Source organism: Mucor velutinosus (assembly GCF_035048745.1).
Source record: "Mucor velutinosus strain NIH1002 chromosome Unknown tig00001542, whole genome shotgun sequence".
NCBI lineage: Eukaryota > Fungi > Mucoromycota > Mucoromycetes > Mucorales > Mucoraceae > Mucor > Mucor velutinosus.
The window spans coordinates 1,089,744-1,105,172 of NW_027041924.1; the positions used below are offsets into that span (position 1 = coordinate 1,089,744).

General features: G+C 39.0%; 5 protein-coding genes across 5 annotated transcripts; 4 read left to right on the plus strand and 1 right to left on the minus strand.

Annotated features, from left to right (window-relative positions):
• Positions 1-4,695: 4,695 nt before the first annotated feature.
• ATC70_005041 (COX assembly mitochondrial protein) lies at positions 4,696-6,916 on the plus strand (the record flags this gene model as incomplete). The annotated part of the gene is made up of 8 exons (XM_064824340.1): positions 4,696-4,934; positions 4,989-5,072; positions 5,129-5,193; positions 5,246-5,402; positions 5,506-5,587; positions 5,683-6,448; positions 6,508-6,647; positions 6,710-6,916. 8 exons carry the CDS (start codon positions 4,696-4,698, stop codon positions 6,914-6,916), a joined length of 1,740 nt encoding a protein of 579 aa, XP_064677276.1.
• Positions 6,917-8,373: 1,457 nt separating this feature from the next.
• Positions 8,374-9,581, plus strand: ATC70_005042 (uncharacterized protein; the record flags this gene model as incomplete). Its single annotated transcript, XM_064824341.1, has 2 exons — positions 8,374-8,543; positions 8,600-9,581. The coding sequence occupies 2 exons, from the start codon at positions 8,374-8,376 to the stop codon at positions 9,579-9,581; spliced, it is 1,152 nt and encodes a 383-aa protein (XP_064677277.1).
• Positions 9,582-9,753: 172 nt separating this feature from the next.
• Positions 9,754-10,692, plus strand: ATC70_005043 (uncharacterized protein; the record flags this gene model as incomplete). The annotated part of the gene is made up of 6 exons (XM_064824342.1): positions 9,754-9,888; positions 9,951-10,053; positions 10,116-10,156; positions 10,211-10,317; positions 10,378-10,602; positions 10,659-10,692. 6 exons carry the CDS (start codon positions 9,754-9,756, stop codon positions 10,690-10,692), a joined length of 645 nt encoding a protein of 214 aa, XP_064677278.1.
• A 1,008-nt stretch (positions 10,693-11,700) lies between these two features.
• On the plus strand, positions 11,701-12,827 carry ATC70_005044 (uncharacterized protein; the record flags this gene model as incomplete). The annotated part of the gene is made up of 4 exons (XM_064824343.1): positions 11,701-12,051; positions 12,106-12,250; positions 12,326-12,730; positions 12,784-12,827. The coding sequence occupies 4 exons, from the start codon at positions 11,701-11,703 to the stop codon at positions 12,825-12,827; spliced, it is 945 nt and encodes a 314-aa protein (XP_064677279.1).
• Positions 12,828-13,307: 480 nt separating this feature from the next.
• On the minus strand, positions 13,308-13,829 carry ATC70_005045 (uncharacterized protein; the record flags this gene model as incomplete). The annotated part of the gene is made up of 4 exons (XM_064824344.1): positions 13,308-13,319; positions 13,386-13,484; positions 13,547-13,678; positions 13,746-13,829. 4 exons carry the CDS (start codon positions 13,827-13,829, stop codon positions 13,308-13,310), a joined length of 327 nt encoding a protein of 108 aa, XP_064677280.1.
• Positions 13,830-15,429: the final 1,600 nt, after the last annotated feature.

The following is a 15,429-nucleotide window of genomic DNA, read 5'->3' on the forward strand; positions in this document are numbered from 1 at the left end:
AAAATTTGAGTGATTTTGGTTTTATTGACCCCCATTTTTTGTCTGTATCAAATTAAGGCCCATCTCCGCTGTGAATTATGTATCATGCGCTGTGAACATTTGGATTCTTCTTTATATTCATCCCCGCAATCATCCGATTAACAGAATACTTCGTAACCATATGGTTGTTTTGCCTTACATGCAGCTTTGATTCCAAGATAAAAATGGCCTGTTGTTGTTGGTCTGTTTCAAACAATGAATAGTATCAAAGGTGGTTTGGCCCTGATGAAGAGATCTGATAGTTATCAATACTCTAATTGGTCTTTTTTGAGCTGACTGAATTTCAAGTAAGCATCCTTCTTATTGTTCCATTTAATGTATTTTTTTCTTTTCACAAAGCACTGGATGCACAAAAATGCTATATTACGAAGGCGCTTATCATTGATTCTACCATAATAGGGCAAAAGAACGAATCAAACTATGATAGATACGATTTTAATCTAAATCATTTTTTTCAGCCTTATCAGATTTTCATGCATTTGCTGATGACGATGGTTTCAATGATCTCTAGATCTTTTTTTATCAGATTGATTTCCTAAGCGTATTTATTATCAGCGACCAATCAAAATAGGACCAATCGAATGTCTAATATTATTGAAATATTGGTCATGGAATAGTACAATGGATTTGTACAAACATGGCAATGGAGTGCGGCTTGTAGTACCCTGTACTCATTTCATTGTATGTTTCTTGCACTCTTTTGTAGCACCACGAGACTTTTGTAGAGGAGCTGTATGACTATTATATCATCAAAATGGGGATAAATGTTGCTCTAGGATAGAAAGCTCATGCTATATTATCTTTGTTATGCTAAATAAAAAGAAATCGTCTCAGCTACTGTTCCTGATTGCGTCCTATTACATGATTGAAATAAAATCGTATGTTACTGCCCTGACTATACGTACTTGATGTTGGTTTTTTCATTGCGTTTTCTTGATTAAGGAACTAATATTTTATCCGTAGTAAACCGAAGTTGCTATAGGCACATCCATGTCATACCCTTTCTTGCTGTTTGATTTGCGCGTAAAGTCACATTTGACATATGAAATGTCTCAAAGAAGCATTGCCTTGACAGCCCATTCTTATCAGAATGATCTAAAGATGAATCACAACTCCAAAATATGTTTCCATCTGAGAACAATGCAAAATACGGCTCTATAAACCCAAAAATGCAAGTGTGAAATCAAATTAAACGTACAAAATGCTTCAAAAGACTTGCTGCAACAAGCAATTGGATATTTACTCTCTTCCTGTTTTGATAGAATTGCAAAACTCTGATTTATAATTCAGAGAACGAAATTTTGTAGCTTCATTAGCAAATTAGCAATCTGTAAATACGCAGAATTCAACGTTGATTAATGATTCTTACATGTATAGCATCAGACGACGATTTCAGGTTAACACGGCATTTAAATGATCCATTTCAATACATGCACATACGAACAATTGACTTTTGTATTAAATACGAGTGTTTACGCTTCGGATGGCTCTCTACCTTTGCTTCGCTCAGAGAGAACCAACCTGCGCAGCGGCAGCGCACGCTACCGATTGCCATTGCGTATCTTATCAAAATACTGCTACTTTCATGTTGATCCTCCACTTACACATGAAAACCCTTTATATTATATATGTGGATCTGATTCTTATGTGATGCTCTGCATCCATATACACGTAGCTATTTCATATACGGGCAAGTATCATACAGATATTATCTCTTTTTAGTCAAGAATGTGCGTAATATAGCAAAATCTTAATGTATTTGAGCCGCGTTTCCTCGCCTTCAAGGCCATTTTAGTTCTTCAGAATAGCACCAAACAAATGCTCTCATCTAACACTTACTTCCTGACACCTTTGCTCTACTTTTTGGGGACCTAAAAAATATGGCCAAAAATCGACCAAAAAGCATGAGGAACCTCTCATGGTTTTCGTCGAAAATCAAACGATCGCGTTTTTCGCCTTGAAAATAAAGACTTTTATTATGGTATGTATTGAATCAAAATGTTTCTATCGATCTAACGCAAGTCCTGAAAGCATCTTTGTTGTTGAGTCTGTAGCGGTTGCGGACATTCAGTAACTCAGCAAGAGTCGGATCATGATTTACATTGTTTCTCACTGTCTACATTAGGACATTAGGTTCGACACAGAAGTGAATCATATAATCGATTATGATGGTCTCTGATAGTGAAGGATAATGATGGCTACAGATCGTATCATCATGGCTGATTGAACGAATCAGATCCTTCAATTGACTGATATTAGATAAACATGATACGATGTATTGACTCAGTTGAAACAACAAGATAGATTGATGATTCATCAGTAATGATCTCTTATAAATAGGATGTGTTTGAATCAGTTAATAAATCAGAAGTTTTCGTATCTGGTTACTTTTTATAGTCTTCCTTTTTTGAAATCTATCTTAATTTGTTAATACTGTATCTTTGAATACAACATTTGTGGGATCTTGATATGTAAAATTTCGACATTTTGGCCAGAAACCTCTTTTCATATTTTCATAGATTGCTCAATAAGTTTATTCAAAAAATTTACGTTACTTGGTACCATTGGATGTGCCTTGAAAAGCACTTCAAGAAAGCTTAAAGACGCATAGGATGATCATCATATTTTATATAGTCGAATCTGGTAAAATAGTTTGATCAAGTCGATAATCATCAGAATTTGTCCAATCTAGAATAGACTGAATGTCTGAGTTGCAATAAATTTTGGCTTGTGGGGTACGCTGGCAAACTCAATACCCTTTCAATCATGAAGGCAACACAGTAATAGATGCTTTTGAAACGTATGGAAGGTAGATAGCAAATTACAAAGTACTGTTTTTAGCCATTCTATTCTCTTTACATTCCATATTTAATAACACCAGTCTATCAAAATACTTGATAGGTCAATTTTTTTCCTTTTTGATGCTTTGAAAGTGCCTAGTAGGGACCATAAATTTACTACGTTACGATAAGCAATTCGACTCTTCAGTTGGTTTTCTGGCCTACGCTTCGCTTTGGTGAGAGCCAAGCTACAATCAGGTAGACCGCGCTGCGACAGATATTTGGCCAATATTGCAAAATTAATAATAGCTAAAATGTTAGAAGAAACTTGATTGTTGATTGAGAGTAATTTATAAGATCTCTAATCATATATGAACCATGCCTGACAAAATACCAGGCAACTCAGTTTTCCTGTTAGGGCCGTAAAAGTGCCTAGGAGCTATAAATTTATCATGTTATGATATTCTATCACATTGCAAAGATTGCCCTGCCTGTACGTTCCTAGCATGGCTCTAACACAGATCGCATTCTGGCAAAGTCTGATTTAGCCTAGCAGCATGTCAAAGCTTTCTTAATACAGATCAAGAGATGCTTTCATATTCATGAGGACAGTCGATGCATCTACTGCATGTTTTTAACTTGTTTCCAAGATTGGGAGAGTTCTGTAGTGTTTGAGTTTGTTAACCAATGCCAAACCATGCTCAAGATTTCCCATTGTTTCCAAGATTCATTATTGATCTCTTTGAACTCAAACCTTTAGGAATTTTGAAGTAAATGGAATATCAGCCACTGTTAAACTCCAATCTACAGGTTAGATATACCAAACTTTCTAGAATTTGTTCATAAAGATGTTCCGCATGTTAGATCCTTACTATCATCGCCTTGTCTATGAGATATCAAGCAATAGACTCAATATATTACAAGACTTATTTTTACTGAGGTTATGAACACATCTTGCCAACTGCATTCGAGCACTGCTGTAGCTGTGGTAATTTCTGCGTACTTAGTTGTACAATGTCACATGAGTTGCACGTTTCTCCAGAAACATAAATAGCATTGTACGAGCCTGCTCTTGACAGTAATGAGCGTGCCTGAGTTTATTTGAATGGGAATCTATATCTTAAGCACGAAAAATACCGAAAATACTGCCTATTCAAAATCGGCTGATTAATTCAGTGATATCCTAGTAAACGCCAGGGGGGAATCAACCAGTGGTCTACCTATTAATATATACCTGACGCTGCTGCAAGTGACAAGGATCGCCCTAGTTGATATTTCATACAACTTTAAGTGTATCAATATATTTTAAGCTTTACATCTGGAACATGTATCTTTGTTGTTATTTAAAGGATCTAGCAGATATCAAAGCTCTTGAATCAGTCGAATAGTGCTCGCTTTGAATTGATTTTGATTATAGACTAATAAAATGTTTTAAACTTTTTATATTAGGCATGTATCGTTCATCCGGATTACGGATATGTAACATTAATCAAACCCTATTACACACATTGTAGATTATCTTGATGGGACATTTACATTGATGTATATGTAGACAATGGCATATGTAAATATGTCACATCTAAGAGGGCTGTTGTAAGGAATTTGTCTTGGTATGTAGTGGTTATCTTTCTTTCGAATTTACCCCTGTTCCCCACACTGCTAACATGCTCAATATGCTCTTACTACCTGCCTAATTTGTGTTCACTCTTTTGATGCGCAAACAGAGAAACACCGGGTCTCGGGCTTCATGTGGGCCACTAATAATTTCACTGAGGTCGAATTCATGCTCAAAAATTTTGAAATTAAATAAACTCAAGATCTTTGCTCTGTCGTCTTTCTCATCTCTTTCCTTATCCTTGCTCGCATTTGCATCAAGATGGCTCGAAATGAATCATCGCCATTATTAAATAATAATGGCAACAGCTCAAATTACAGGTCAAATGTCGGTGATGCCAACAGTGGAAGCAGTGACGAAGTGATCACCATCCTGACATCTAATCCACCCAGTCTGAAATACACAACATCCAATGGAGATGACACTACATCGGTGAATAATGCAGATGACCTACTGAAAGAAAGACTAAAAGGGTCCTCAGTGTTTGCTATTTTCTTTGGGTAAAATGTATAGAAATCACTTCAACGATCTTTGTATTGACACTGTGCTTGTAGCTTGTACATTGCTGTTGTTCTGTCTTCTTTAGATTCTTCTATTGTAGCTACAATTTACCCACAAATAGGCACTGAGTTCAAAAGGTAAAATGCTACTATCAGTTCTGGGATTTCAGACGATTTAACCTTGTCTTGCTCAGATCAAACGAAATTGTGTGGATTGCAACATCATACATGTTGAGTTATACAGCATTACAGCCATTATGTAAGTGAAAGTAGATGAGGTGAGGTCAAGCACTAGTAGTAATCATAAACAGATGGCCGTATTTCGGATGTGTTTGGTCGCAAGTCAGCATTACTATTTGCTAGCACTGTATTTTTCATTGGGTCTTTTCTGTGCGGTGCTGCAACCAATTTATGGGCATTGGTCATTGCTCGTGCAATTGCAGGTGTAGGAGGCGGAGGAATCAACTGGTATAGTGATACAGCCAACTCAGACAGAGGGCAATACACATTGCTCACAGTTTAACAATCATACTGACTCAAATATATATATATATATATATATATGACATAGTATGACCACAGTCATCACATCAGATCTGATTCCTTTAAGAGAGCGAGGTAGATTTCAAAGCTACGGTAACATTGCTTATGCTGTAAGTACCCTTGATAATCTTTTCTGATTACTACTGAATTATTCCATGTGTAACACTTTAACTAAATCTTAAATTTTCTCATTTGTGTTGTGCAGGTTGGATCTGTGCTTGGTGCTCCATTGGGTGGTTTTATCACAGACTCGTTTGGGTGGCGTTTCTGCTTCTACATCAATTTGCCGCTCATGCTAATGACCATTTATGTCGCTACAAAGCTTTTGACAAACTATAATTTGGAAGAAAACCAAGATGGTGAAACCTTCCGTGAAAGGTTGAAGCGCATCGATTATGCAGGTGCAACCACAATTGTATTAGCCGTCATCGGGTTCCTAATTGCCACTTCTTTGGGCGGTAACATCAAGCCCTGGAGTGATCCTCTCGTACTGGGTTGCTTTGCAAGCTCAATCGTTCTTGCTCTGTTGTTCTGTGTCATCGAAGCCAAATATGCCCTTCACCCATTAATGCCTTGGGAGATTATATCCAGCCGCACTCCATTAGCCAGTTCATTGACAAACTTGTGGTGTGTTATGGCTACCACTGCTCTGATTTATATCACACCTCTTTACTTTCAAGCGCTTTTAGGTTTAACCCCATCCGTTGCTGGTCTTTACTTTTTACCTAAAGCAGCTTCTATCTCTATCGGCTCGGTCCTTGCTGGTATGTACATGTCAAGAACTGGTGAATATCGCAGGATTACCATTGGCTGGGCTGTATTATCAATGGTTTCCATGATAGGCTATACTGCTTGGACGCCACATACACCCAAAATCATCCTGCTGGCTTGTTTGACAGCTGATGGGCTTTCCATGGGCGGTATCATTACATGTACTTTAATCGCAATGCACTCTTGCGTGGAGCATTCGGGTAAGCACTCGGCACACGCTCTCACAACTGTATTAGTTTTTGACACTTCCATCTCGTAGAAATGGCAACAATCACGTCCATGTCCTACCTTTTCCGCTCTGTAGGCGGCGTCATTGGTATTTCTTTGACATCTGCTATCTTTCAAGGCATCGTCAAACATATTCTAGTAGAGAAAATCACTGGACCTAATGCTGACTTGGTAAGTCGAGTTGGATTTTGCTAAACATACTCTGGATTAACATCCCTTTTACTTTGATGCAGTATATTGAGATTGCTCGTAAATCAATGACCGAAGTCAGAGGTTTACTACCCCCTGATATCCTTGACATTGTGCTTGACGCATACAAGATAGGCCTTCGCTACACTTATGGATCCTGTGCATTGATTAGTTGTCTTACAGTCATCTGCTCTCTTTTCATTCAAAGTTTTGAGCTTGGTACTAAAATTACCGTTAATAAAAGAAAATAATTTCGAACAGCATCCTATATCACCATGAATAAACCTATATCATTATAACCTATCTTGCCATGCAGAGAAGATGCTCTTGATTGTGTATGGAAAAAGAAAGCCAAATAAATGGCGTGTATTTACACCATCCATATTCAGGGTCTTTTACAATAGGTATTATCCCTTGTTATTGTACGTATCCAAACTTCAATACATCGTTTAGAAGCGCTGGAAACACTATGTACAATGCATATATTAACATCCCAATGTTTATATAATGGAAGCTGATATGATGATTATGCATGTCCTATATAAACACTGAGATATCACTTTTCAGTATTCCACTATCGGCAAAAACAGCCTGTAACTACAAATCTGACTTTTTTTTTAGAACGATGAGAACAGATTACATACTGGCAGACAACATACTTGCATTGCCTCTTACTACCCAAAACTATGTAAAACACAGCGTAATTTGGATGCATTTGAGACGCGATTTCTCGGGTTCAAAACTGTTTTAGACCGCCAGAATAGCACCAAACGATCACTCTCAACCAGGGTTAACTTACTGTCAACTTTGTTCAACTTTTTCAGGATCGTCAAAAATCGACCAAAAACCATGAGGGATACCTCATGATTTTCATCAAAAATCAGACAATTGCATTTTTGACACCAAAAACGAAGATTTCTACTATAGCATATATCAAGTCAAATTGTTTGTCTCAATCCAAAGCAACCTCTGAAACTTTGTTTGCGAAACTTTCATATGTAAAATCTCAGCATTTTGGTCAAAAACCGCACTTCATATTTCCAGAAATTGCTCGATAACCTTGTTCAAAACATTTATCAAATGTAGTACCATCAGATGCACCTTGAAAAGTACTCCAAGAAAGCTTAAGGAAGTATAGAATAATTATCACATCTTACATAGTCGAACCTTGCAAAATAGATTTACAAAGTCGAATTTGGCCACGATGTGACCAATCTGGAACGAAAAAAAAAAAACACATCGGAGATTAAAATAATTGTTGGCTGTCGAAATGCCTTTCTCTTGAAGGCAATCGAAGTTTTTGAAGCTATCAAAATACTTGACGCAAGACCACCTTTCAATCAAAGATCAATGTCTATATACAGCTTTTTGAAATCCTGCTTATTATTCCTACAGTATCTGATCAAGTGGTAAATATCTCTCTATCTGGATATCAGCTCGCGATCAGATGATTATGTTAAATCATGTAGGCTGATGAGATAATCTGTTATCAGTGATCGTCTATTTTATCCATCTTGTTTTCCGTCAATCCAACAACCGCAATTGGTTCAATCTTTGATTCAACTAACACTACGTCTCTGAGATGTAAAGAGGAATTAAGCTTGGTGAGGTTTCATGCTGCAAAATGAATTGACATAAAAACCCCTCCGCGTTTACCCAAGTTTTTCTCTAAATTTCAACTCTTTCTCATATACACATCTTTGTTAACATGCCCCGTAATACAAGTCATCCTCATCTCTGGCTTCGTGCCGAAACTAAGCCTATGGAGCACCGTGCAGCATTAACGCCCGCTACTGCAAAGAAGCTTCTTGATGCAGGCTTTAAAATCACAGTTGAGAAATCCACGCAACGTATCTTTGATGACAAGGAATATGCAGAGTAACGTATTTGTTCGACTAAAGAAATGCAATATACTCATTTTCAATTTGATATAGTGTTGGCTGTACAATTGTTCCCTTTCAAAGCTGGAAAAGCAAGGCACCTACTGATGCTTATATAGTCGGCTTGAAGGAGCTTCCTGAAAATGACGATTCTCCTTTGCATCACACGCACATCTTCTTTGCTCATTGCTTCAAGAACCAAGGCGGCTGGAAGGAATTATTACATCGCTTCGAAGCAGGAAAGGGCACAGTTTTAGATCTCGAGTTCTTGAATGATAAGCAGGGTCGTCGTGTAGCTGCTTTTGGCTTTATGGCTGGTTTTGCAGGTGCAGCTGTCAGTTTAGATGTCTGGTGTCACCAAAAGACAAACCCCACGGAAACCTTTGGTGAATTGAAGCCCTTCCCTAATGAACAAGCTTTGATTGACTATGCCAAGAAGAGACTATCTGCTGCATTGCCGTTGAATGGTAACCGCTATCCTTCTTTGATGGTCATGGGGGCTCTTGGTCGTTGCGGCTCTGGTGCTGTTGACTTTGCTCGTAAGGCAGGTATTCCCGAGGAAAACATCATCAAGTGGGATATGCAAGAAACTAAGCGTGGAGGGCCTTTTCCTGAAATCATTGCTTCTGACATCTTTGTCAACTGCATCTATCTAAACAAAAAGATCCCACCTTTTATCACACAAGAGATGATTGATGGCCGCGACAGAAAACTATCTGTGATTTGCGATGTCAGTTGCGATACAACCAACCCTAATAATCCTATCCCTGTGTATAGCATCAATACAACATTTGATAAGCCCACTGTTCCCGTCAAGACAAGCAACCCTCGACCGCTGGACGTCATCTCCATAGACCATCTGCCTACTCTTCTGCCTCGCGAAAGCTCGGACATGTTCTCTCATGATCTGCTGCCAACGATGCTGACTCTAAGAACAAGAGATCAGTCTTCCGTCTGGCAAGGAGCTGAGGACTTGTTTAAGCAAAAACTAGCTTTGGCCAAGAGAAATGCCAGTGAGTTTGTGTCCAAATTGTAAATAAAACTGTGTGTATTGTCATCTTCCTGCTGTGATGTGCGTGTGCTGTTCCATGTCGAAGTGACGTAAAGAAAAGAAGTCCATTTAAACTAGACGCAAAAATGAAGCGCGTTTAAATTTTTTCATTTCTTTTCTTCTTTCAAATTCTAAAACTTGAATCCACGTATACAAAATGAGCGAATGGAAAGACGAACTTAACAACGAGTCTGATGACTTGAAAGATTTGGAACCTGTTACTGACTCAAAGCCCTCTGCCACAACAGAGGAAGCCAATGAGACTACTGAAGATTCCACTGAAGTTGATAAGGTAGAGCCACACGAAATGATACTTGTTGAACGCACACTATAACGACAATGCTGTGAATGTAGGAATTGGAGGCTATGAAGCAAAGAGTGAAAGACATGGAAGCCGAGGCTGCCAAGTTGAGAGACATGCAAGCCGAAGTCGAGCAACAACTTGCACCCGAAGAAGGTATGGCATTGTTTGGTACAATATCACTACAAAATTCTGATTCGACTGCACCATTTCATTAGATAAAGAAGCTGTCGATGCTCGTTCAGTCTACGTTGGAAATGTAAGGACCCACCCACTACAGAATGGCGCTCTTGAGACTAATATGCTTTAAAAGGTTGATTATGGAGCCTCTCCTGAAGAACTCCAAGCTCATTTCCAATCTTGCGGAACCATCAACAGAGTTACAATTCTCTGCGATAAATTCACTGGCCATCCCAAGGGGTATGTTGAATGCTTTATAGTCGAATTGAGATTGCTCTCATTGCTAATGACAACCTTTAGTTTTGCATATGTCGAGTTTGCTGAACCTAGCTTCGTCAATGCTGCTGTCGCACTTAATGAGAGTCTATTCCGTTCTCGTTTGTTAAGTGTGAAGCCCAAGCGTACAAATGTCCCTGGATTCTCTGCTCGTGGAAGAGGTCGTGGCCGTGGAGGATACCGTGGTGGCATGGGTGGACCACCTGGCTATTATGGACACTCACCCATGTATGGTTATCGTGGTAGAGGGTAAGTTGAAGCAGCATTTTGGTTTGTAAGGCATGCATACTCAACTACTTTGTTAGCCGTGGAAGAGGTGGTTACTATTCACCATACTAGATAACTTGTTTTTCGTCTACTTTGTTTATAATCCTCCTTGCTATTTTTTTTTAAAAACTTTAATGCATGATTTCATTTGGAGAACCACACCAATGCACACACAAAAGAGGTCTAAAAAAAAAAGAGAAAAAGAGGAATGATAAAAAGAAACATTTCAAAAGAAAAAAAAAGAGATAAAAGAGATGAAAAGGAGGGCAAAAAGTGTGTATATATTGTGTTGTTTGCTTACAAAAGTGCTTGTACATATATAAACGTTCGATAGATATTAAATATTATTATTGGAGTTTAGTTTCGTGATGAAATGGGAATCAGCAGGCATTTGGCAGCCTTCAGAAGCATGAGCTCGAGTGATGATGAATACATCCAATGCGAGGGATTACGACGGCAATCATCCAATGTCAAATATGTAGCAGAACCAGATATGATTGGCAAGAAACCTTGTAAAAAAAGCATCAGCTATTGCTCAGAGGCGAAAAATCGCAAACAAAGAGCGTCATTGTATACGATTTACGCCTTGCTAGAAACAAACATTGATTCGTACACATAAAGGACGCTTTGATCTATGCTAACTGGACCTATCACATGGGGTAGAAGAAAGTATCGCGAAAGAACAGATTACCCACATTCTGAATGCACTGCTCCAATATATTTCTTTGCTGGATCCAATCTCCCATGCCGAGAGATCTCTCCGCTAAATGCAATAGTTTGTAACTGACGATTCAACATAAGAAAAGGGGGGTATCGACACATAAATCTAATCCTTTCGAGTGCAACTAGTATTAGGGAGATGAAGTTCTGTATCCGAGAAAACGACAAACGCCATAAGACAGCAGCGACATTAAGCCCTTCCGTCTAGAGCCAATTAATGGTTTTGAAACTCATATAAATAAGGTGGGAGACAACAACGTGCGTGTGAGTGTATTTTTACTCTTTTTCTTCCCTTTTTTCTACTTCCTCCTCCTCCCATCTACATTTGATACTATACCCCCATTCTTTCCTTACCTTCTCATGGACGTCTATTCCCCTCCTCCCCATCAGCAGCAACTAAAAAATAAGCGTAGTAGTATGTTGGCTTACGTACCTATTCATCGTCGCAACGAAGACGACGAAAAACGCACAAATGGTAATAATAACAAATATCGATCCTCCATGAGCCATGATTTACAACTCGAGTCAAGCGTTTCCTCTGGATCTTTGAGCAACAACAACAAGAGGGCCTCGATGATGGGCTATCGTCGCTCCACTTCATCTAATGCGAACAACAGCAACAGCAACAACAACAACAACAACAACAACAACAGCAACAGCAACAATCGCTACAGTCGCAACAGTTTCTTGGGTGATGATGATGCTGATTATGTAAGTCATATAGGGGTATCGTTCGAGCGTGGTCCTAATTCTTGTACGATTTAGTCTTTGGATTACGATAACCACAATGAACAGAGTGAGGACTGGGAAAATATCCTTAGACAGTACGACCGATACAGCATGAATGACGATGACAAAAGAAAGAGCAAAAGAGCAAGTCGTATCATGGATTCATATCAGGATTTACCAGGTTAGCAGCGATTTAAATTAATTGCTATTGGCGAAATGTGGAGTTCTAATACCTATTATTACTGTACATGTATAGTGGAGGTACCAATGGTGGATGAACCAACTGTCGTTTTGGATTGTTATGATTTTCCTCCTGCCTTTAAAACTCATCATTTACATGATATTTTTAGAAGCTATGAGAGTAGCCGTGGTGGATACAAGATCAAGTGGCTATCAGATACTCGTGCTTTGATTATTTTCGACCATCCTGCTACCGCTAAAAAGGCCTACATTGACAATGTCACACACGCTTTGGCTAAAATCCGTCCTTACGATGGCCCAATGGATTTCTTAAAAGACATGAATACGCCAGCACAACAGCAACAGAGAACCATGAACAGGCCCATGTCTATGGATTTCAAGAGGCAATCATTCAATGCTTACAACGGCAATAACGTTCCTTCTGCAGCCAGCAGATCTTCCAACAGAAGCTCCATGAGAAGTAGGTTGTCGGACGAAATGTGCAGGGCTGCTTTTACTCATGATTTCTTATAGTTGACGAAAACGATATTAAGAGATTGAGCATTGCACTTGATTGATCCATGTCTCCTTGGCTCACCATCACGTTCCTTGAAATATATATATATATATATATATATATATTCATATCTATTCATTTCATAAAATTAAAGAGAAAAAAAAAAATTTCATTCAAATCGGACCATTAAAAAATGTGATGGCAACATCAAATTTGTATGTACTGGGGTCATCCTTGATAACAAACCATTAAACAAACAGACAGTTACTTGGTTATTAATGAAAGAGTGATAGTTTTAATAAGAATAAAAATTGCAAAAAGAGAAGAGGAGTGTAAAGAGAATTCTAAAATATTTTGTCGAATTGAAACGAAGCATCAAACTGATCTGCGAAAAGGGCAAGCAAGTTCATCTTGGACACAAACAATTATAAGATAAATAGAGAAATAAATAGAATAAATACTAATCATTTGCTATGACCTTGTTGCTCCCTTCACAATATATGATTCAATTTGATTTTCTGTTTCTCAGCACGTTGATTGCTTAACAAGAATCCTATAAAAGGGCAAGGCACAGTGAGTACAATTGTTTTTATAAGCAGAGGCATCCGGCTCAAATTACCTTCAAGTAGGCGACAACATCAGCACGATCCTTGGGCTTCTTGAAACCAGCAAAGGCCATCTTGGTACCGGGAATGTACTTCTTGGGGTTCTCGAGGTACTAATGTATTGCAAAATTTCAATAAAAAAAGGAACATTGCACGCAACACTTTTGAAACTTACATCGAAGAGGGTTTGATCATCCCAAACGACACCCTTCTCTTGGTTAGCAGCGGTATAAGAGTAACCAGCAGCTTGACCAGACTTACGACCGAACAAACCGTGAAGGTTAGGACCAACCTTGTGGGGTCCACCCTGTAAAATTAAACAAAACAAGGTCAACATTTGAGCCAAGCCTAGCACAGGAGATCAACCCATTTACCTCTTCAACGGTGTGACATTGAGCACAACGAGTCTTGAAAAGCTTAGCACCAGCAGTAGCGTTACCTGCACCAGGAGTAGACATCTTTTATAATATAAGCGAGTGGGGGGTTGAAAGAAAAAAGTGTTATTGTAAGAAGGGAAAAGAAGAAATCTGAAATACGTCCTGTCGTAATTGAAATTTATATTTTTTTTTCAAACAATTTACAAGCCCCCCCCCCCCCCCCCCCCTCCCCTCTCTCTCCATAACTTTCCATCTGATTTATCGTAAATTCCATTGTCCCTCATGTATTGTAAGCTTCGGTACCCTTCCAGATACCCTGGGCTGTTTCAATTGCCGCACATCCCGCGCTCCATTCCCCTCCGTTATTGTTGCTGTTTGACCTGAATGAATTCAAGACATTTTCGCTAGTGCTAGGTTGTTTGAACAGAAAAAAATGGGGTCTTCCATTGGAATCTTCATCATGTCGTCATGCTGCTTCATATTGATTAAAAAAAGGGGAAGATAAACTACAGTATACAAGCATCAGTGCTGCTGATGAAACAATCATGCTAAGCGCTTTCACCGCTATAGGCCCATGTATGAGATAATCATTATTCCATGTGCGCACAACGATGGCAGTATGACACACATTTCGCCCGTCGGATCCCCTTCCCTGTTTAGAATAGGGTAAAATTTACGTCAGTTTCATTGAGGAGCCATATATGGAGAGGGGGTCAGCAAAAGACTGTCGATCATGAAATGGTGTTGCACAACCACCACTCGGCTTGTGGACATCTCTCTTGTCTCTGTTGTCGTTATAGCTGCGCTCCACAGGATCGAGATACCTAATGGATGTAGCATTGTTCATCCAATCAACATGATCGTCTCGAGTTACCAATCAAAGTGAGAATACCGGGCGAAACATTGAACTACGGTGGACAAATAGTACATGTCATTTAATATAGTTGATAGAGTTGGGAATCAAGGCACCCAGCACAGCAGGAGATGTGCATTACAACTATACGTTGCACTGTATGATACTTGTGATTACATGTTGGCTATCGAAGCAAATCAACCCCAATTAAGTTTGCATAACATCAAGAAGATTTGAATAAACATTTGGCTTGACGGATGCTTCAATAACATACTTGGTTCTCAATGTGTGGTTAGAACTGTGAATGCCATTTAGGAAAATCGCTTAGAAAGTTCTGCCTTGAGAAACGTTTGTCAAATGTGATTAGTGCAACACTTTGCTACACTGCGGTTATGAATAATAGGCAGCATTGAGGTACTTTCGGAACATCCTGGAGTACCGTTTGTTACCGTGTAGTAGCTACCATTGCTCGTTGATTTCGAAAACAACAGCAACATAATGCTGACATTTGGCTGCATCTTGATCCTTTCATGTGTACCAATGAAAGTGAATTCTCTGTAGGCTAAATAACTACATAATAGGCAACATGTGGCGGCTTTAGGCAAGTTTCAACGAGATTCTTCAGTATCTAGTGTATCAAATAAGCCAGAAAACTTGCCAGTTTGACTCGAGATAGATAGGGTGACAGCTCGTACCATTATCTATATGCAGCAAACGAAACCCAATACGGGTCATTGTGACGCGGTGTCGCCACTGGTTGCGTTGGTGCACCAATGTGTTTTGAGTTTGATATGGAATTGTGATCACATGTGGGAAGAAGATGCTCAT